We start from the raw sequence: 23,141 nt of genomic DNA on the forward strand, positions 1-23,141 counted from the left end.
TAGCTTTTGTAACATGATTGAGGAGGGTTTACCTACTCTGTTTTAAATGAAACATCTGATTTGAATCAAATTTTATTACACATAATATATAAGGAATCTTTCTTTTCATTTAAAATTCGTGATAAACAATTGCCCTTTGTATAATCATTCAAGGACTTATAAAGGCATAGTATAAGCATTTATCTAAATTAAAAATATGTATGTGTTTACAGTTACGATACTTATAACTAGAAAGATAAACTGTTGTGAAAAATGGACACAAAATAAATGTTTTAACAACCGTCGGTTTTAAAAACCAATTAAGATCTTGCAGTAATATCCTATTTACAATTAATTTTAAAATTACCAACAGTAAAACGCAAATACTAAGTAAATAACAACCTTTTACCAGAGGTCTAATGTCATACCCATTCTATTAGAGCAATGTTTGAAACTAATATTATCAAAATGTTCATAACATTCGAAAGGAAATAGTGGACTAGATTAAGATTTAAAGTAGCAATTTAGTGTAAAAAAGTATAAATAAATTTTACAAAAATATTGATGATAGAAAACGTAGATCTAACTATTATAATTCCTATATATTATGTCATTATACTGCATTAGAGAAAACAAATTTTTGTCAGTTTTAGAATGTTTCTGTTTGTTAAATGTCGGTCGTCAAAATATGAGAACTACATGATTTTTTTACATAACATTTTTTACTATATGCATAAAACAAATATCACAATTAGCAAGCAATACTGAATAGATGTACTTGCATTTTTTGTACCTAATGTTATATTTGAAACACTTTAGTAAAAAAAAAAAAATACAAAAACTAGATTAAAACAATACGTATTTAATATATGTTTGCCATTTTTTTTTGTGATAGTAGGTAGTATAAATTCATAAATTGTTTTTAATAGTTCAAACAAGTTTCGTTTTATTTGTCAATGAATTTACCTACGTGTTGAGGTATTGAAAATTATAAACAGACTATCTTTAAGCAACTTTGACATTTATTTTTGATCTATCGCTTAATTTATTGCAATAATTTTGACAAACATGTGGAGGTAGAAAATTGACGTTGACAAACATGTGGAGGTAGAAAATTGACGTTGACAAACAACGATCGTTAACTGATTTCGAAATGTGTATTTAAATCATAGTTTGTTCTTTAACTAAATTTATAAATATAAATACTATGACATAATAAAGATTTATACAATACACCATAAGAATGTATATTAAACAAAGGACATGTCCCAATTTTGTATGGGGGCTTTGTATTATTTCGAGTGTCAACTAAGCAGAACAAATTATTCTTATCTTAAAAGAACATAAAATATAGAACTTAAAACCCTAAATATTTTTTTTTTTGGAACCCGCATTTTTATTCAATTAAATAAATAAAATGTAATTTTTTCATTAGCTGACAACATAATTAAGAATTTTTTTTTATAACAATATGCTCGTAACTCACACCCTGACAGATTGTCAGTGATCTTCGCGCAGTTGCGATCTTAAAGGGAGTTTTTAAAGCTATTGAAGGCATTATTTTGTTTCATGCTTCTCTGTCTACGATTAAACGTTTCTTTTTAACTTGTGTTATATTGACATTTGACAATATTACTTGACATTGACAGCTTACACCGGTTATGAATTCAATTCTACAAAATTTCATTGGCTGTTTTGAACACTTTTACTGTATTGTCTATGTTTAATTTGTAGACAAGGGAGCGAAACAAAAAAAAATATTTATCTAATTAATGGGGGTTCCAAAAATCCTGAAAATTCTAAACAGCAATTTGTATCTTCTATCCGTAAAAAATACTACGACCTGCTTTTAGATTAATTTGCAATTAACTGCAACTAATTTAGCCCAAAATTGGGCCTTTATTATTGACATGTCCTTTAATACAATTTGTAAAAATTACACATACAGTGGAAATGCTAAAACTTAAAGTAAACTTTACTGAGGGCGGAAAAATTTCGTGAAAAACGTGCTTATTTAAAACAACAATTATTATTGATACCAGCTACAAAAGCATTTCATGATACAAACAATCAAACCAAACTATACCGAAGCAATAAACACTAAGGGATATCGCGTGGTACTACCAAAATACACTAGTCTTAATACCACTAAACGGTAGTAGCTACAAGCTACATTATAGTACGAGATCCGACATAAGAAATATATACTCATCTGTTATGTAATTGAGATAAGAAATAAATGATAGAAAACATTCATATTGACACATTACACATGGGTTGTCTAGTTAAATTGCGACCGAGTAGAATTAAATTCATATTTTTTTTTAATTTATTTAATCCCCCTCATTGGTTGATTAAAAAAAATTGTACACTAGTTAGTAGAATATATCAAAAAGAATTGAAAAAGTAAAGGTTGCATTGTTTGTATAAAAATGTGTTCGGCCGCAATTTAACTAGGCAACCCAATTGCAATGTGTCACTGTGAACATTATCTCATTCATCATTTATTTCATAGCACCAACGAATAACAGATGAGGTATATATTTCTAATGTCGGATCTTAGACTATTAGATTATAGCAAAATACATTACAATTTTTGGTGGCATCACATCTCAACGTGGCACAAAGAGCGAAGTAGTAGGTATATTATTTTTCCTACTTAAAACTATATGTTACTCCCGGTGATACCTTCTACTGAGATTCTCGTGTCCACGAGTCCGGGCCATAGTTGCTGCGTGCAATGATTAAGAAACAATTTGCCTATTAAAAAAAACAATATTCTATGTACATCTAGTTTTCTAGACCTGTTATCACAGCCGAGGAACAACTAACGCTACAAAGCTTAGACATTTCCGTATCCATTCCGTATATTATATGGTAGCTGCAACGAAAGGAAAAAAATAGTCAAGAGTGAAACTAAAATCGCAAACATTAGCAAATAAAGCGTTTGTTTTGCTAAAAAAATCTATGGATACTTCACAAGCAAGTTGTTATGTGACCACAGACTACATCTAAATTAATGCAATAAAACTCCTGTTCTTGTCAAGAATATTCAAGCAATTACTCTATCTTAAATTATTTTTACACGTCAAACATTTTGATATGATGAAATTACATTAATAAGTACCTATGCACATAATTATTCAATTAAATATTTAATTTTAAATTGCAGAGGCCTGAACTACGAGTATTTACATTATACTATTTATCTATATTTTTTTATCGTATCAAACAAATCTTAGAAATCACACGAAAAATATATTTTTCCGGTAAGCTGAGAAATGATTTTTATAATTAGAAAATATGCTACATACTGTCAATTTGAAGCAAGGACGTAAAACCAATATAAAATTGCAACTCAAATATAATTACAAATATACCTGTGGGTCGATTGTCGTCGGTACTGGTTGGGGTTCGTCAATACATAAGTCGGAATCTGAGTCGGTCCTTCGGAGACTGTTTTCCTGGTAAAAAAACACTCGGTTAAGGGCATAGATTTATAACACACTAGCGGACGCCCGCGACGTTTCCGCCCTTACGACCTCTTTAATCCAGCCCTTACAGTAGTATCGCTGTAAAAATGGAGCAAACTTCTCCCGTTTTCCCGACATTTGCATTCACTGCTCTGCTCCTATTGATCGTAGCGTGATGAAAGTACTATATACTGTCCAGGACTATGAAGAATAATTGTACTAAGTTTCGTTAAAATCCGTCAAGTAGTTTTTGTTTCTATAACGAACATACAGACAGACAGACAAAAATTTTACTTATTGCATTTTTAGCATCAGTGTCGATCACTAATTACCCGCTGATAGTTATTTTGGAAATATAGGTATTTCATGTACAGAATTGACCTGTTTACAGATTTATTATAAAATACATAGATAGTGTGTAGTCGGAGGATTTGTAAGCCGTTTTATGTTTCCTGATATGGGAGCCCTTGAAGCATCGCCACGCTAGGATAAGTACGCTTGTGTGCGTGTCGGCGAGGGTAATTAGCTTAGCTCTTAGCGCCTGTGCACATGTTTTTTTAAACGCGCCGTCGACGCCATCTAGTGGCGCTACTGTACAGCTGTTTCAATTCCTTAGAAATCTGCGTTTACGCGATATTCACTGTATGAAAACATTGAAAACTGCCACTAGGCACACTAGGATAAAAGCGCGCTGTCGACGTACGTTTCTAAAACGCGCGTCAACGGCGCTTTTTAGAAACGTACGTCGCAGATTTGCTTAGAATATAAACATCGAATAGAGCATTTACTAGAATTATGTCAAGATGCTCGTAGCAATATTTGGCTCTATGCTTGGCTCGGCTCGTTGTTCAGTTCGACAAATATAAAAACGGGGTTTGTTTTTTTTATAACTCATGATTGGCTGTACCCACGCGTTTGAAAACCATCGATATCGCTACCAAACGCGTAAATATCGGTTGATTTGCTCCAGAGATATAATTTTTTATGAATTTTACAAAAAAATATTTTTCACCCTAAATACATGATTAGATTTCTTATACGATTCAAAAAAAAAATACGAATACGATACGAATCAATTCGATCTGTCAATGTTTGTACCTACTCTTAATTGGCAGGGTAGGCCTGGAGGGAAAAACGTATTCCAAGGAATTATTTCTATTTATTTAGATATATTTTGTCATTTGGTGCCGATTTTTCAACATTAAAAAACTTAACAGATGTTCATTATTGGCTGGCTCTTTATCTTTCTTTTATTTCATTGCTATTTAAGTTTTAGTTATGTGGCGATAGATGGCAGCACGAGTACATTGAGCCGCGCTATCGTTTTGTTATTCCTAAATCCTTATATAGTTTCATAAGTCATTGCACTTTGAACCGATTTTGATGAAATTTTGGTATTTTTTGAATCAATCCAACTTCTCTCTGAGAAGTAAATGATTGAGTATCAACTTTAAGTATTATATTAAAAGAAATTAGTTAAAAAATCAATGTTCATCTTCAGTTATGTAATTAAACTATAACAAACCTACAGCTACACTTAGTCTCTTCTCTTTTTGTAAATTGCAGTTTTTACTTTTAGATAAATATTTAAGTTAAAACTGAACCTCTTTGTTTTGAAGTCAGTTAAAAATCAAACCTTTTTCATACAAAATTACAAAGTTCCTAACTTCCTAGTCTGTTGTTGTAAATTGTAATGTAGCGAAGTTTTTAGAAAAACCTATATGGGTTAACTTGAGAACCTCCTTTTTTTGAATTCGTTTAAAAAGGCGCATTCTGGTCATAAAATTGTAACAGCAGTCCCACCATGATCACAGTCCATGCAACTGTATTAAAATAAAGACAATAAAAAAAATGTAGTTTCATCATTGGGGTTTTCAACAAGCTTATATTAGCTTCACTTGTAACTATGTATGTAAGAAAATCTTGGAATCTTAATTTGTCCCACTTCCCGGTCTTCGATTAGGATGAAATTTTGCACACGCTTTCTCCGAGTTCTGATGACAATACATGACTAGCTAAGAAACGTCAAAATATTACAAATCCAATATGGCGGCCTCCCTAAGATGGCGGACTGGCTGTTTGATATTTACCCCAAATATATGGACATCAAATTAAACGGTTTGCTGTCAGTAATACGAAAAAAATAGTCACGGGTCTTAAATCCAATATGGCGGACAGGCTATTTGAAATGCACCCCCATTATATGGGTATCAAGCGTGTTGTTTTTAACTATAAACTATATTATTACAATACAAATTAAATATACTCACAGATTGTGTATACTGTCTTGTGGTAGTCAATATCCTGCCCAGAGGCCTCAAGAAAGAGGGCAGGGTTTCAGTCAATGGCGGTCGAGCATGGGTGAGCAGTGGCTTAAGCAGCTTGGAGTCTACGGCTCCCCACAGTCGAGCTAGTCGGGCCTTTTCACCACCACCGTCTCCGCCGCCATGAGGAGTATCCTATTTCGAAATAATATTAACTTACATAATAATCGTACGTATAAATACATTATTCTAATATACATTTACTTATTATGCTTGTGTAGCATCTATGAATAGGCAAGATGTGACGTCGCTTTTAATGTAGATGCTTTTCATATTACCAGTACACAGTGGTGTAACAATTTCATTTAAGGCCTGTGGAGAATTCTTTAGATGGCGTTTGTTGCGGCAAGAGTCAAACTTCGAGTCCGCTTGCAACATTGTAACTTACCGAACTGCGCAACTAGTCTTATTTACTAGCAGACGCCCGCGACTTAGTCCACCCTTTGAGCTCTTTAATTTGGCCCCATCGCGAAATCCGTTCTTAGCGGACACCTACTAACTATAAGCTACCTTCCTGCCAAATTTCATCTGAATACATTAAGCGGTTTTCGAAATTTTGTGATGAATGACCTTTCGCATTTATCGCGTGGATTTCAGCTTTTCACAAATTTCGCGGGCATCATGTATGTTATTATACATATTATAAACCTTCCTCTTCAATCGCTCTATCTATTTAAAAAGATCGCATCTAAATCCGTTGCGTAGTTTTAAAGATCTAAGAATACATAGGGACAGAGAAAACGACTTTGTTTTATTTTATACTATGTAGTGAAGCTATCTCTACTGGAATGTGTTTTCGTTCGCTGCGCAGCCAAACGCCCCGTGTTCAGCGCGGATTCGAAGTTTGACGCATACTATAATTTAATACAATTAAACTACTTGTGTTCAAAGGCCTCACAGGCTGGGGGCTTTTTTGGGCGGGGGATCTGTGGCATTTTGCAAGCCAACCTATAGATACGCCTCTGAAAGAACACTGTATTGGGTAGCGCTTAATTGCAAGCATGTCTGATGGTATGCGATGTTGTAGCCTATGGTAGTGCGAATTTAATTAGATTTATATTGGACTTATAGAGGTTCGGAAACCGTGACGTCACATTGTGCGTATATTCATAGACAGTACACGTCTAACTGAGTATGCCAAGTTAAAATATTTTGCATACTTAAAGAGGTTTAGTAATAGGTATTTTGACCTCAAGTTTTACAATGTACTTTACAGTAATAGCTAGTCAGTAGTGACATCTTTTTAAAAAGGGTTTATATTAATGTGATGATCTATGCTGGTTCAGATTATGGGTTTACAGTTAGATCAAATAAAGATATGGGAATTTATGATGCATCGTTTTTTTTTCTGTCTTGTGATTGATATCACAGCTAGTTTAAAAAGTTGTGAAAATTCAAATCACACAATCGGACATGTCCCAGAATCTGTATATGAAGAATTATATTACAATAAATTACATAAACAAGACGATAGGTAAGAAGAATTTAATGAAGATGTGTCAAGAACATTTTCATCATTATCAAGTTCAACTAACAATATGACAAAACATATACATAACACTTAAATTTGAATAAGTCAATGTTATTGACATATATTCAAGTTAATTTAATATAACACAATTTATTAACTTAAAATAGGAAACTGTAACAACATATCTGTTTTAGTAGCATACAGCAATTAAGACAAATTAGTACATATGGTTATTTGCATATGGTTTTAAGTTTTGTATAAAATATGTTGTTACAGTTATGTATTAGCATGCATCCATGTGTATGATAACTCATGATCATGCCATAATAAAAAAGAAGTAGCAAGAAATAAGAAATTACATACTTCGAAGGAGTTTAGTTGCCAAGGCATAACCACTTCGCTTTCGCCTTTTCCCCATTTTACTACCATGCGGCCGTTCTAGACATTGAAACCAAATAAAAAAAACAAAATAAAGTAAACATGCATCACGTGGTCCATCGGTGATATACTGTGATCCAAATGCCTTTTTGGTTTTGCCTTTGCCAAAAAAAGTTCCAATTAGTTTATAGAGAATGAGAGATAACCAAAATTAGCAAACTAAAAAGACAATTGTCACAACAGTAAATGATAAGTCGGCCTGCAGTTCTCTGTTTTAATTGTTATCGTGCTTAAGTATCGCCTTGAAATATTTAAAAACGTTAGATCCGTGCCCAATTATTAGAACGCAATGTTAGATCATGCTGCGTTAGTAATTTGCCAGGAACGTTAGAGCCAACAATTGTGCAGTACATGAAAGGTATGCCAATATGCTTAGTAGTCTTTTCTTTCTTACGGATACCCCCCCGTCGCTACTGGGCGATGGAGCGCTGTCCAAATGTCTGAGGCCGAAACTTATATCAGCAGGCTGGACAACAAACATTGATCTATCAATCTAATTTGCAATTGGGTTGGTGTTCTAGGGACATACGGTGAATGTTGTGGCAATTTTAATATTAATAGTTGACTGGTATTAATCTAGTTGGCAATCGGACGGTACTCTAATGGGAATTCAAGGGACGAACGCAGAAATTCGTGGCAATGACTGGGTAGGCTATGAGGAAACTTGAGCGTCCAAAAACTCAAGACATTGGCGTTAAGTACAAGTTTCTGTCTCATAATTCTCAGATAAGAAAGAAGTGTTGTTAGATATTCATTCTTCGAATGAATATCTAACTTTCTAGACCAATTTTCATTTCCTGAAATTGATGATGAACAAGGGCATTTTTTGCAAGTTTCAAATGAAGTATTTGTCATGTCTGTGTAGTTTGATTAGTAAAACCGTGTCAACATCAGATTGATCAAACTTTGCTTTGCCACATAAATTGTCTTCGTACAAAAATACTAAAACCTGTGATTAAGAAATAGGGGATAGGAGGGTAACAATACTCCACGACCTATTCTCATACTCGTACCTACCAAACATAGAAAAAAATCATGATTTTTAAATTCAAATGGGTTAAACCGTATAGAAATGCCACCACAAACACCGCGACACGATATTATTATATATCAGATTATTCTGGACACATTGATTGATGAAAATGAAAGCGTAATGGGACACATAAAGCCGTTGTTCGTGTACATATATATACATACCGGTCTGCTTGTTTCCGTGGACTGGTAGAGCTGCCACAATAAGTTCTGATTAATCACATGCGCGGTAACGTATAAGCTAACACTTTGTTTGGCGCCATGGTCATGACCTGCCATAGTCTCTGATCCATGAGACCCATAGAGGGGCATAATTTTTTAAATTAAACTGCAGTTTTAGCTAAAAAATTAGGGTACAGTTTTACCTAAAAATCTTCCTGCTGATTTATTCAAACATTTTCAAAAAAAGTTTCTGTTGATTCATACTTACACAAAAAGAAAACAATAAAATGAACTTTTATAAAGTAAGAGGATGAAACACTATAGCAGGCATTCGTGTCATGCATTTCCAAAATGAAAATAATAAAAATAATGTTCAGTGAATTAGTATTCCTATTGCAAAAAGATAACAACTGAAATGACAAATAGGCAAGTTATTATTTTGGAATTGCATGTTTGTATATTGGTGTATTTTATAATTATGACATTTACAATATGATTTGCTCAACTGTGAGAAACGGCGTATTCAATTTATTATATCTAATGTACGTAGCTGTGCTTTGTACCTAACATAATTTAAAAAAATAGTAATAATAACAAACGGTATATACGTAACTAAACTAGCACTGAGAAAATAGCACTCTACCGTCTTTATTAGTAAAAGCAACAAAAAAGCAACACAGTTCGATAGCATTTCTTCGAAGTCACCAACTAAATGTTAAATTATAGCTATTGCAAAGAGAATGTCTGATAGTTATTCCAAAATAAAAAGAATACCCACAAAACTATAGACAAAATGTACAAAAGTGACTTTCATATTTGTTATGCAGAGGATAAATAAACTATAAATAACAAACGCATTGTGATCAAATACTAAGTTGTGCATAGTGCAGTTAAAACATAGTAACTTAAATGAATTATTTAATTAATAATAAAATGGAGTTACTTACACTTCTTACGTCACGGTAAGGCAGTGCTTCGTTTTCATCGTTCTGCCCTTGTCTATAAAATAAAATACGCATCAAAAGTCATATAATTATTTTCTGTAATATGTTTATAAGTATGATTACTAGCAAACCCAAATTTACTGTGAAACGAGTGTGCTGTAGACCAAACGACTGAAGTAAAATTTAAAACAAAAATAACCACGAATTTGAGAACCTCCTCCTTCTATACAGTTAGTTAAAAATAAAAATAAAAACATCAGAAATACTAGATAGCAACAAGTTCTTGAAGTGTACAAAAGCATCTAAGAACGCCATCTACTGGTAGTTTAAAATAACAAACACTGTCTCACTGTGCCTGTAGATGGCACTGATAGCACGCGTCGCACGATTACAAAATATTTCTAACGCGCTCACCTACTTATTCCTCAAATAAAACGTGCTTAAAGAAGTTGCACTTCAAAAAGAAAAAGTTGGGAGTTCTTACTTGAGGTCTCAAACGAAAAGTTTCAAACTGTTAGGGGCTTTTGCGCCTAAATGTTTGTTGCTAAGGGACCGACGTGACCACAGATATAAGAGGTAACTAGATTTATAAAGTGTCAGTTCTTTGTATTGAAACCAGCGTACCCAGGGGCGTGGCCTAAATGGCTGTTTAATATTTAGTGAAAAATTAAATATGTCACCCTTACTTTAGAGTTGAATATTATTTATTCCTATTGTCACAGAACAAAACAAGACTGCTAGTACATGCGCGTACACGCTTGCGATGTTCCGCACACTCGGGTGTACGCGGGCCACGCCCCCATGCTACTTCTACTGCTAAAAGCGTTAGCTGTTAGCGTTGTCTGTTCTGTGGACTTGACGCTGTACTGACGTAAGGATCGCAGAAGTTTGCGCAGTGTATGTCTGTGCCGTGTTGAGCCGCTACTGCGAAGCCTGCCAATGATTACCCGGTGGGTATCCGCAAGTAGGCGAGCGCGTGCGTGGCGGCGCCGCCCTGCAGCACGACGGTGGCGATGACGATGAGCGCGGTGGTGGTCAGCATCGCCTGCCGCGCCTCCGACACCGTGTTGCGGACCGCAGAAGTTTGCGCAGTGTATGTCTGTGCCGTGTGGAGCCGCTACTGCGAAGCCTGCCAATGATTACCCGGTGGGTATCCACAAGTAGGCGAGCGCGTGCGTGGCGGCGCCGCCCTGCAGCACGACGGTGGCGATGACGATGAGCGAGGTGGTGGTCAGCATCGCCTGCCGCGCCTCCGACACCGAGTTGCGGACCGCAGAAGTTTGCGCAGTGTATGTCTGTGCCGTGTGGAGCCGCTACTGCGAAGCCTGCCAATGATTACCCGGTGGGTATCCGCAAGTAGGCGAGCGCGTGCGTGGCGGCGCCGCCCTGCAGCACGACGGTGGCGATGACGATGAGCGAGGTGGTGGTCAGCATCGCCTGCCGCGCCTCCGACACCGTGTTGCGGATCGCCAGCGCGAACGACATAGCACCGCGGAGACCTAACAACATTACAACATATATACTGTTGTAATAAGGGCAAAAGTTCCAAGCTTTCATCTTTGAAAGAAATATAACAAACTTTTAATTTAATATTCTAGTGAGACAAATATCTTAGCATTCCATGGATTCACCGTGCGGGTGCCGAGTCCATCGCGTGGTAGAGAGAACTCCGAGCAGAGTCCTGAACCTGTGACTAAAGGATGTAGGGTTAAGGAATTCCTTGACGATCGATCAACACTCCCCGTTCTCTGCTCGTGTTGTTCTCCCTGCCTAGCCAAATTTGGTAAGATTGTTGATTGTTGTATGTATTAAAAGACGAAGAAAAAAAGTTCATTAATTGTACTATCGCTACATGTTAGTTAATTCGTTAAATCGCTTATTATGTTATGTTTAGAACATGATCTAGACAATTTCATCATTTAACAAGAGCTTTCGAGAGGGAATAAAGATTTTTCAACAATATATTCGTAAGACAACTATTAAATGATGAATATTATTTAAATAAAATGAAATCTCACCAGCAAAGAACAGCATGTGTTGAAAGTTCATAGGTATCGGAGGTTTTCTTCCCAGATTTAACAGAAACGATAGCGGGTAGATGTTCACTGCGCGGCCAAGCATCGAAGTTAGCTGTTTTATCATTGAGTTAAATAAATTACGATTTGTACAGGAAATTATAATTTTTTTTGACAAGAAATAATTGTATTAGAACTGAATAATTGTATTAATAAATACGAATATAATACATTTATTTAAAATTAGATTCTATTCATATTCGTCTACTCACTATAAGACAAAGAAGTATTAAGGAAATATAATAACACTTCTGTCTTAATGCTTGTCCTAATGTCTAAAATAAATACTTCGCCACCTGTATTAATTTCAGTTCTAATTTGCAAATAAATAGTTCTTGGACTGTTTTAAAGCCAGTCCTAATGGACGTACTGAATATTTCTGTCTGTTAGTTCTAATGACTAATACTTTTTCTACTTCAAGTCTGTTTGGCTTTGCAAGTACAGGAAAAATGTATAGACAAGCGTTTGATAATTATTAGACAGTTAACAGATAGTGCGTTAGTATGTAAAATTCAACGTTATTTATCGAAATGAACCATAAATTTATATTTTGCGCTTGGTCATCTTTCTACTGACTACATTCAAAGCCAACCGGCCTTTCCGTAATACATTGACTTTAACTGACAAGTTATATTTGTCAGTTCTATTGATTAACAGGAATAGTTCCTACTGTCATAATGCCAGTCCTCGTGCTTTAACTGAACAGTGCAATGTTTTAATGCCAGTTGTCATCCTTTAACTGAATAGTTCTCGGACTGTCATAATGCCAGTCCCTTTCCTTCCTAATACACCACTGTTATCTTTTTTTATAAGTTAACAAAACAGTACCTACCAATTAGACACTTATTTTTTATGTACCGACATCTTGAGCTGCAAATATTTATAAAAGGATACAAATCCAGCAATGATGAACCACGGATCGAAGTGATGTTTAGGGAAGGTGAACATCGATACACCAATGTATGTGAAGATGAAGTTCTCGGCCAGGAAGTTGAGCAACTCAAACAGTTGTTTGGTTCTGTTCCTCGAGTCGGCTGACAGGTTGTTGTAGGTGTAGTGAGCTTGACATATACCGCAGAATAGCACCGCCACCACACCTGTAAGCATTGGTATAATCTATATTATACTTAACTAGCGGACGCCCGCGACTTCGTCCGCGTGAAACTCGATGTAAACTTTTAACTACCCCTACAATATTGGTTTGTAGTACATGCTATGTATAAGAGATGGCGCTGTATGTGAAAAAAGATTTTCCCGCTTTTCTGTGAAATTTTTCCTGAATTATCTTTGCTATAAACCTCACGGAGCCCGAGACCTTTCCAACGAATGCAAAACCGTGGAAATCGGTTCGTGCGTTCTGGAGTTATAGCGTCAGGAAGGAAAACCCGACTTATTTTTATATAGTAGAAGATAACTGGTTAAATAATTCGTTTAATAAACGTATGTTTCTTGAAGATAAAAAACATAATTTTTTATCACTTTTCTTGCACAAAACTTTCGTCGGCGTACCAAAACGCCGAAGTAACATTGGCAAGCTAACTTATTTGTTTTTTGTTATCAACAAGCTTATCAAACAAGAAAACAAACTAACAATAAGTCTTAAAAAAATGTCGTAAATCTCGGGCTGTATGTTCAAGGATTTTTGCGTGTTGGGGACAAATTAAAGATAATATATTAAAAATATAGCAAAATTTCGTCCAACGGCGTCAGTAAGTCCCAGTCCCATATCTTTCGTACCAACGCAATGAAAGAGATAGCAGTATTTCGGTTACGCCACCATTGGTTGCATTGCCATTGGAAGATGCTCTTAGTATCCAACATTCGAATTTGCATGAAATATAATCTTGTAAAGTTCAGCCGCTCACAGATTGCGTTTCTGACAGGTTGTGCGAATGGGACAAACATATTCAATTACAATTGCCTCGTTTTTTGTCTCTGTCTCTCTCATATTACATCGCCCATTCGATCACGACCTGTCAGAAACGCAATCTCTGAGCGGCCGGACTGTAGTAATGAAATGTCCTTACCAGTGAGTTCAAACACCTCAGCGATGAGGAAAGCCGCGTATGACGTCAGCACGAACAGCGCAGACTCCAGCAGCGGCCAATCGCGTACGTGAGTGAACTTTGTCATGTGTTTCACGGTTAAGGAATAATTGCTTCTTGATGACATGACGGGTAGCATCGACAGTGATTGTACCATCATTATGTGCTAGAGGAAACACCTCGAGCAGGTCCCATGACTTGTGACCTTGGGTGTAGGTTTGAGGGATCCCTTTAAAATGCATAAACACTCATCTCCCCTGTCTGAAATTTTCTCCATGCTCACACCAACCAATTTATGATCAATTATTACAACATAAAACTATAAAATTTTGTTAAGCAAGTTAAGTTTCTTAAGCAGCGTAACGGTGTCCACGCTGCCTAACAAACAACTGAATTCAAGTCATCCCTCCCCACCACAATAACATAAATAATAATGAATGTTAATACCAACCGTAATCTTAATAAACGAATAACTTATTATCTATCAATTTTTCTTAACTTACAACTACATAATATGGCCCAACCTTCCTACATTTGAATTCCTAGAATAGGCTAGTTTAGACTTTTTTTAAATGGTCTTAGATTGTTCATTATCGTTCTACTAGATTGAAAAAAAATCATCATATTTTTTCGAGACGTGATTACATGAAAAATTCAATTTTTAATTTTTTTTGACAATACGAGCCAAAACCGACAGGCGTCTTAAACCATAATGTTTTAACTTTTTCATTTGGAAAATTTGAAAAAATACATGACTTTTAAATTAAGTTTTCTAAGAAATCCTTCATCATCATCATCATATCAGCCAATGGACGTCCATTGCAGGATATAGGCCTTCTGTAGGGACTTCCAAACATCACGATACTGAGCCACCTGTATCCAGCGAATCCCTGCGACTCACTTGATGTCGTCAGTCCACCTGGTGGGGGGTCGGCCAACACTGCGCTTACTAGTGCGGGGTCGCCATTCCAGCACTTTGGGACTCCAACGTCCATCGGCTCTTCCTTAACTTTTTAAGAAATCCTTAACTTTTATTAATTTAATTATTTTATTTCGTATTCCACGTACTACACGAAAGTAATATTATTTATATATAATTAAATTTGATATCCCCCTCTCATTCTGAGAGGAGACTCGAGCTCAGCAGTGAGCCGTATATGGTTTGATTCCATCCATCCAAATTTGATATGAGTCAATTGTCTAGGAATTAAAATGGAGGAGTTTTGGTGAAACCTGTAACCCGTAGCGATCTGATAAAAGGTTGATGATAATAACATAAAAAGGATATCAATGCAGTCAAACATCCAATCAGAGCGCCCACCAGCAGCGAAAGGCTGAAGATTCCAATAAAATCGCCAATCGCCGCGAGGAATGCCGTTATTTCGAATCCACCGTCCACGGAGTACCTCTTCTCATAGTTTTGTATGGCTCTGAAATTACGAAATACATCAATTAATGATGTGTTAGAATAGGAAATATAGTCTGTTTGTTACATATTTCTAGTTTAAATTATGAATCAATTGACGAAATTTAGTACATAGAATGGCATCGTTTGTGGAAGATACTAATAGACCAGAAATCAAACAGGTCACAAAGTATCTTTAAAAAAAATCCAGTCAAAATTATATGGGTGTCATTTTTGAAACGCGCTTTACATAAAAACCTCGCTTTCGTGTACATTGTTGCCTTTACCCTTTACTTATATAAATATTAAATTATCTAACTTACTACATAAAATATATTGCTAGGAAAATTTCATTTAGTTGATTGTCATCAAATCAAGTTTACTGAGCCATTATACATTTACTAATTAATTATTACTGTATTAGCATGATAATCATCTAAAAAAAGCATCTAAATGTATTATTTTTAAAACATGACGCAATTAACGACTAATGTAAAGTAAATATCTTATCTAATTAACAAGTTAAACAGTTTCCGTACAGCCGAGAGGGAGTAGTGATATAGAGAGCCTGTGCCACTTATGGCACAGAACCTGGGTAGAACCACTCCCTTTGTACCACATACGGTACACCAGACAGTTAACGTGTTAAATGGCAATATACAGTTACACGGGGTGGGCCAAAACGTGTATTCAATTACCAATTAAGTGAAGATTAAAACGAGTTTTTAAATACTTGAAAGGCTTCACATTACGTCGAATGGATTACCTAATAAATTAAGTAATTGCCATGTATTAATGTTACAGACTTTTTAGCCAACATTATCAAAAAAGTTTCTACGTTCGTATGTCCGCAATTTGTTTAGATTATTCCAACAAATGCTAACCGCAAAAAATAATTAAATGTCTTGTAATGGCAGATCAAAATTGTCCTGACTGTTATAATGCCGTATCTCTTATAATGCTTATTTTAATTACAGACACTAGGTTGTTATACTCTTTTAATGTATTTATTGCTGAATATTTGCCTGCTTCATACAGTTTACATTTCGAAATAATAAGTAAATGTGAATATAAACCGCAAGTGCTACATTATAGTTATTTATGTCACATAATTTTCTTCTTGGTATCGGTTGACATGTTCGTAACTGATATACCATAAACTTACTATATTACTGTACATACTGTGAAAAACATTTTCCCGTTGAATCTGTACTTATAGGTAATAGGTATTATATAATATCATCACGAAATATCGAAAAACCCTTGATGCACGGCAGGGAGATTTATAGTTAGTAGAATTTTGCTAAAACGGAGTTTGAGACAAGGCCGGATTAAGGAGGTCTAAAGGCGGACGAAGTCGCGGGCGCCCACTAGTATTTTTATACTGTGCCAAATATGGTACTTACCCGCTGAGGACTAGAGCCACCGCGTCGTTGAGAACACTCTCGCCGAATATCATAGCGTAAAGATTGACGTCTACCTGCGGAACATAATACCAAAAATTATAGATACCTTTTAATTCTTTCCCTCATGGAAATAACATTATCTGCGAGTAACATATACTTGTATACCCACAGAAGTGGGAAGTACATAGGTGAAACCGCGGGGCTTCTGCTATTATTATTGCAATATGTTTTATGTATGTATGGATATAATTTAAACATATAAGTGTTTTGAGATAATATGTTTAATCCTTGTTAGTGATAACAGTTGTTTTACCTTGATGAAAAGATTACGTATTACAATATAATTACTATTTATACCACGGGAACCACGCAGGTGAAACCGCGCGGCGTCAGCTAGTTAGACTATGAAATTGAAAGCAAGTGCACATGTGTTTTATACATGCATTATATATTATAGAGATGGCAACATGGCTGCCAATCTCATCACATCACTGATCAATAATTATTAAATATTATTGATCAAAGATGATCAATAATAATAATAATCATCGATCAGTATTGAGATGAGATCGGCAGCCATGTTACCATCTCTATATTATATACTTGCATATCATAATAAATATGGGCAAGCGGAAAATATGCCATGGACATCTATTAAGATACTGAAATGTTCACCTTATGAAAGGATGTATTGTATATTGTTCATTGTAAGCAAATATGTAATCATCTGGTTTAATATAAACTCATAGAATACACGAATATTTAATTATTGCAAAAAAAAATTATGTTAAAACGTAACTAATTGTGCAAACATAAGACATATTTTCTAAAGGTTGTCTAGAACAAATTACTTTAGAATAAGATCGCCTGTGCACATTTCTGTACCTCATACAATTTATTTTCATTTGTAATTTTACTATGTATACTAATTTATAAATGCGAAAGTAAGTCTGTCTGTCTGTCTGTTACGTTTTCACTGTCCACTAGAGGGCAAACGCCTGCTTTCTCGTATAGGTGGAAATTTAGAGTTTAAACCCACACCCTGTCCCAATGCAGCTCGGCAGACTTAAGCCGTTATCCCACAGAGGTAGTCAAAATAGTGCTAAATACCCCATTCAAATAAAGCCATATATAGAATACTAGCTGACGCCGCGCGGTTTTACCCGCGTGGTTACCGTTCCCGTAGGAATATGGGGATAATATATAGCCTTTATCCTTCCTCGATAAATGGGCTATCTAACACTGAAAGAACTTTTCAAATCGGACCAGTAGTTCCTGAGATTAGCGCGTTCAATCAATCAAACAAACAAACAAACTCTTCAGCTTTATAATATTAGTATAGATAAATTGGTCAACGTCGGAATAATAAGCTCAAAAATGGTTGGGTGTATAAAAAAAAATAGAAACAACATTTATAGGAAATTTTAGCTATAGAAATCGTGATAATCGCGATTAATTGATTTTTGTGACATGTTACATTTAATAACATGCAACGCAATATTTTATGTGACTTATGAGACAACTTTCAGAACTCTCATTGGGTACAAAGTTAAATTCTTATTTGATTGGGGTATCAGCAGAGTACAACTGGCATTAAACAGGTTAATAAAAGGCAACCATAACTGAGTGATTTATTAACACATAACCAAGAAATTTGAAGGCTAAAAAATGTATTTCTAAAGTTACCCCATAAAGGGAGATTCCACAGAATAGCAGAGACCAGATAGTTAATAAATTTATTCAGACAATCTATGAAAATTTATTGATCTGACTTACCTTCAATTGAGAGAAGATCGCAAGAACAGTTAACGGATCGGTGGGCGAGATCAAAGCACCAAAATACAGAGTGTCGAGGAATGTGAAACTAGCAGCTAGAGAAGCAGGCATCAGTTGTACACAACCATACATCAGAGATCCAATGACCAAGGCAGAGAGAGCTGTGCCCACCATAGCAAAAGTCAATATTGCACCCAGGTTGCGGAAGAAATATTTCTGAAATAACAAAAAAAACATTATTTGTTACTTGAATCTATATTAAAAAAATTAGTCATTATTTGTTAACTATTAATGCTTTATCAGGTCAATCTAATTTGCCAAAATAAAGCAAAAATTTGATTGACCTGATAAAGCTGAAAGACGAGTTTTTCAATATTTAGTGTTATTCTTCTTTCCAAGTTTTGCTCAAAATATATTCATAATTTGAGCAATTAGTAAATATCCATTTAAGTATAATTGTCATTAGTAAATATCCATATTACAAAAAACAAGTATGTAAATGTTTTTGTGACTTATAGACTTACATTAAGACATTGCTACACAATCGTAAGCAGTTTATATAATTACAATGTATGATGTGAATATGCTAAATATGCCATATTATTAACAGTATATTAACAATGTAAAAACTTACTCTTTTCAGACAATATCCAGCGTGGAATATGATAGGAGGTAAAATTATATTGAAAAATATTTCTGGATCAAAAGTTGCTTTTAAGTCAATTTCATTTTGTTCCACATTGACTATCTCACCCCTGAAGCTGTATGCATAGGTCTTATTTGGTACTGGTACATCTAAAAGAGAATACATACACTTTAGAACAGTAGCTAGTCAAATATAGAACTTCTTTTTTTCCAAGTTAGTTTATAGTAGTTTTATTGGGAACATAAAATTCATCACATCAACCTGTATTATTTTCCCTCTCACCAATGGTTTTCTGTTATTGATTGCTTTAACAATAAGGCCGCCTTTGCACAAGTGTGTGCAATTATTTGAAATTAGTTAATAAGGTGATTTTTAATTACTTTATTAACAAATACAATTCATAAATGAAATCAGAGTTGATTGAAAAAAGAATAATTGTCAATTTTAATTTATATTCTTTGAAAATCTATGTTCTTTCATAGCAAATTGGAGTAGCATGTAAGCACCAGATAATCTTATATGAAAATAGGGAAGCTTGAGTCATTTTATTATTATATGATGATGATATTTTGTGGTTTCACACTAACTACATAATACCTTCATTATACAGTCTGAGCAATGGGAATGAAAAATATAGAAATGATGATTTACTCAATTAAGTCAAACATACTAATTAATTTCTGTGTTAAAAAACAAACTAATATACTAACCACCGGAAGACATCTGCTTGTCGGGGAAATGAAAGCGAACAATGTCTGGCGGCACAGACAGGTTGTAATTGGAGTTGGCATCTGGGTGAGCATCAATGTAGGTAACTTGATTTGTACTCCCTGCATATCTTATGATTGCTCCTACTATAAGACCTGTGAAAAAATTATTGTAAACTAAGCCTAATTGAATTAAATGAATATTGACTATTGACTATTGAAATGACAATGTAACACTATTTTCTACATCAATTGTTTATTTTTTTTGTTATCCATACTAATATTATAAATGTGAAAGTATAGTATGTATGTCTGTTACCATTTTATGGATGAACTACTGACCCAATTAAATGATGAAGGTCTGTCTGTATGTTACCTTTTACAGTTGAACGATTGACCCGATTTGGATGAAATTTAGACATAGAGATAAATAGGGCTTTCGAGCAGAACAAAGGCTATTGGTCGACACCAAGGATTTTTCTAGTATTTGTATAAATAAGGACCCACAGGTGACCGCTAGTACACCATATTTTTGTTTGGTGTACTAAGAGTACTAAGTTTTTGTTGTACTAATACAATAAATGTTTAACTTTCTTAGAAGGGTCAATTGATTATTGAGACTTAGTGTTCAATGAATTCGCTGTGAGGGTGCTGGGTCTATCATGAGGCAGAGAGAAAAACCAAGCAAAGCCCTGGACTTGTGATAAACAGGTAGGGTAAAGAGATTCTTTGTGACAAGTCAACACTATCCTTCTCTGATTGTGTTATTTTCCCTGCCCAGCATATTTTATATTTGAAAGGATCCTCCCAAAGCAGCTTTGGATACCCATTTTAAAACAGAACTCACTATGTTATATGATTTGGCTAGGTACAGAAAACAACACAGCAGAGAAAGGGAGTGTTAGTTAACTGGAAGGATTTCCTTAATCTTACACCTATTAGTCACTAGTCCGAGGTTCTGCTCAGAATTTTTATCCCTGCCACACGCAAGGTGAATGCATGGAATGCAAAGATATGTCTCATTGAGCAGGTTAAATTTAGCTGTATTCCTCTTGCACCAAATTCTACAAACCAACTACATTATATTTACTATTTTTCATTTGTATCCATTTTTGTAGTCCAATCAGATGAAGATCCTAGGATTGTACAGAAATCTTGTGAAATCTCATATTGAGCAAAAGATTTTACAAATTTCATTTGTCTTTCAATAATTAATATTCATATACTTACTTAGTGTGATCATTCATTTTGTTTTAAATTGACATTGGAATGTGACATTTTTATCTTAGTCGTAAGTAAACTGAATACAGACACTGTTTTGCTTATATTTAGATTTGTTTATTTAGTTCAGTTTGCACAACTTTTATTTTATAAACTTTTTAACCTTTTGAGTATTTTTATTCCATCATACCTACTTAGGTAAACTATGAAAAATCTAGCCATGTAAAAAGCTTTTTAAATAGCTAGATGTTTCATAGTTTACCTAGGTTTTTGAGTACAATGTACTCAAAAACCTAGGTGAGCTCATTCTACTCAAGCACATTATAGTAAATTGATCAGTGAAAAGATCACTAATTCATAGTACACATTGAAGCAAGGCCACGGTCATACATCACATGATAATAATTCAATGTCAGGCTAATCAAATACCATGATAAAACATCAATAACACAAAAAGAATCTAACCATATATAACAGCGAGTCCAGTTTCGTGCAGCCAACTCACTCGACGGTGCTTGAATACCCATATAGTCAAAACAGTTAACGTTAATAGGCAAGTATAAATTAATAGATTCAAACTATCTATACGGTGAAGAAGAGTAGCTTTTGCGTCTAAAGCTATATCTGTTCCCGAAGCTTGGCATCTCGTCACGAAATATAACACCAAAGAAGCTGAGCCGATAAAAGGATTCATTTTGAACAATGTTCAATAATAACACTTAACCGGAAAAATCGATTTTCCTTTTCACGTTACACGCAATCTATTAAACACGGTCACCATAGTTGTGAAACACCATCCGAATATTAAAATTGAGCAATAAACGCAAGTCCAAACAGTTTTTAACGTTTTCCTTGATTGTTGTTTTCTAAAACTGAGATCACAGAGCAGAGAAATTGGAGAATCTTTTCAATGAAATGAAAATTTTGTGGGAAGTGGCAGCCATAGAGGTATAGATACTGACAGTGACATTGACAGACCAGATGACAACATTTTTTTTTTATAAACTGGCTTTACGGCTTTGAGTTCAAGCCTTTTGAGCCTCCACAGTTGACACAAAGAAATTAGGGCTACCTACACAGACGAATCATGTTTGAATGGAACTTAGATAATCAACTCACCTATCCTTATAGCCTAGTTCAGACTACTTTAGTATTTTAATCGAGTGTGAACGATTTTTGGGCGGTTAATCCAAAAATAATTGTCCGTACTCAACTAAAATACTAAAGTAGTCCGAACTAATAAGAGAATGCACCTATGTAAGGAATGGAAGGACCTTCATTTCTGAAGTAGTAAGATCCTAAATTGGGATAAAAAATTAAAGAGAAAACTAATTTAGCTACTATTTACCTCCTACCCAGAAATATTGTAATATTCTAGGATATTTGTACGATTATGTATTTAGTTATCGTTATCGAGCGCCCGTGGCTTTGTCTGCTAGAAAATTGGCAAGAATGGCACTTACGTTAATTAAGGTTACTTGACAGTTTTTTTAGAAGAATTGATATCTCGGATTAGAAAGTGATTAGGTAGCGGTTTCGATGAAAGTTCCAGAAAGCGGCTTGACTTTTTCCGCCACTTCCAACATAGTTTTGTCATCACATTTTATTGATAAATAAATTAAATCCTCCATATGAATCACTCTGTCTATTGGAGTGATTGATTTTATTATCGCAAATAGACAGACATATAGATAGATAGAAAGACGAGGAATTTGTTTTATGTGTATACCTAGATTGTTGTTGCTAGCCGTTTATTGAACTTAATAACAGGCTGATCAACCTTCACCGATGTCAACTTCCGCCCTTCACTCTGCGGTTAATCCATATTTCGCGCTCAAATATTTACAAAGAAATATACCTAATTAGATTGTTTGTTTGTAATGCTAAAATAATAATTTTAACCAACTCAAGCTAATGTTAATGCAGTGGAATGAGAATTGAGATGATGTATAGGTAGAGTAGCGCAATAAACTAATTTTTGTTGTCTGTCTGTCTATTTGCATATAGTAAATTCTGGAGCTTAACTGGACCGATGTT

At 34.8% G+C, this 23,141-nt stretch overlaps 1 protein-coding gene across 9 annotated transcripts; it reads right to left on the reverse strand.

Moving 5' to 3' along the window:
* Positions 1-59: 59 nt before the first annotated feature.
* Positions 60-22,060, reverse strand: LOC112053737 (sodium/hydrogen exchanger 7). Of its 9 annotated transcripts, none has more exons than XM_052891036.1 (16): positions 21,570-22,060; positions 19,887-20,039; positions 19,165-19,325; positions 18,531-18,746; positions 16,755-16,828; positions 15,230-15,373; positions 13,926-14,029; positions 12,793-12,995; positions 11,842-11,953; positions 11,163-11,322; positions 9,827-9,878; positions 8,883-8,912; positions 7,611-7,685; positions 5,723-5,911; positions 3,360-3,443; positions 60-2,710 (listed from the first exon to the last, which is right to left on the reverse strand). In XM_052891036.1, the coding sequence occupies exons 1-16, from the start codon at positions 21,796-21,798 to the stop codon at positions 2,645-2,647; spliced, it is 2,052 nt and encodes a 683-aa protein (XP_052746996.1). In that variant the 5' UTR covers positions 21,799-22,060; the 3' UTR covers positions 60-2,644. The 9 variants fall into 9 exon arrangements, with proteins under 9 accessions (XP_052746996.1, XP_052747005.1, XP_052747000.1 ...); XM_052891045.1 differs by having other exon boundaries at positions 60-2,860; XM_052891040.1 differs by lacking the exon at positions 7,611-7,685 and adding an exon at positions 8,080-8,151.
* Positions 22,061-23,141: the final 1,081 nt, after the last annotated feature.

The sequence above is a fragment of the Bicyclus anynana genome, chromosome 1 (genome assembly GCF_947172395.1).
Source record: "Bicyclus anynana chromosome 1, ilBicAnyn1.1, whole genome shotgun sequence".
NCBI classification, from domain to species: Eukaryota; Metazoa; Arthropoda; class Insecta; order Lepidoptera; family Nymphalidae; genus Bicyclus; species Bicyclus anynana.

What these genes read in the sequence shown, in the direction of transcription:
- LOC112053737 (XM_052891036.1), bottom strand. Translation starts at nt 21,798, where the DNA reads ATGAATCCTTTTATCGGCTCAGCTTCTTTGGTGTTATATTTCGTGACG. An exon ending in CTGGATATTGTCTGAAAAGA is followed by an intron (nt 18,747 to 19,164) that starts GTAAGTTTTTAC and finishes TTGTTATTTCAG; the next exon opens with AAATATTTCTTCCGCAACCT. An exon ending in ACACATGCTGTTCTTTGCTG is followed by an intron (nt 11,323 to 11,841) that starts GTGAGATTTCAT and finishes TAATGTTGTTAG; the next exon opens with GTCTCCGCGGTGCTATGTCG.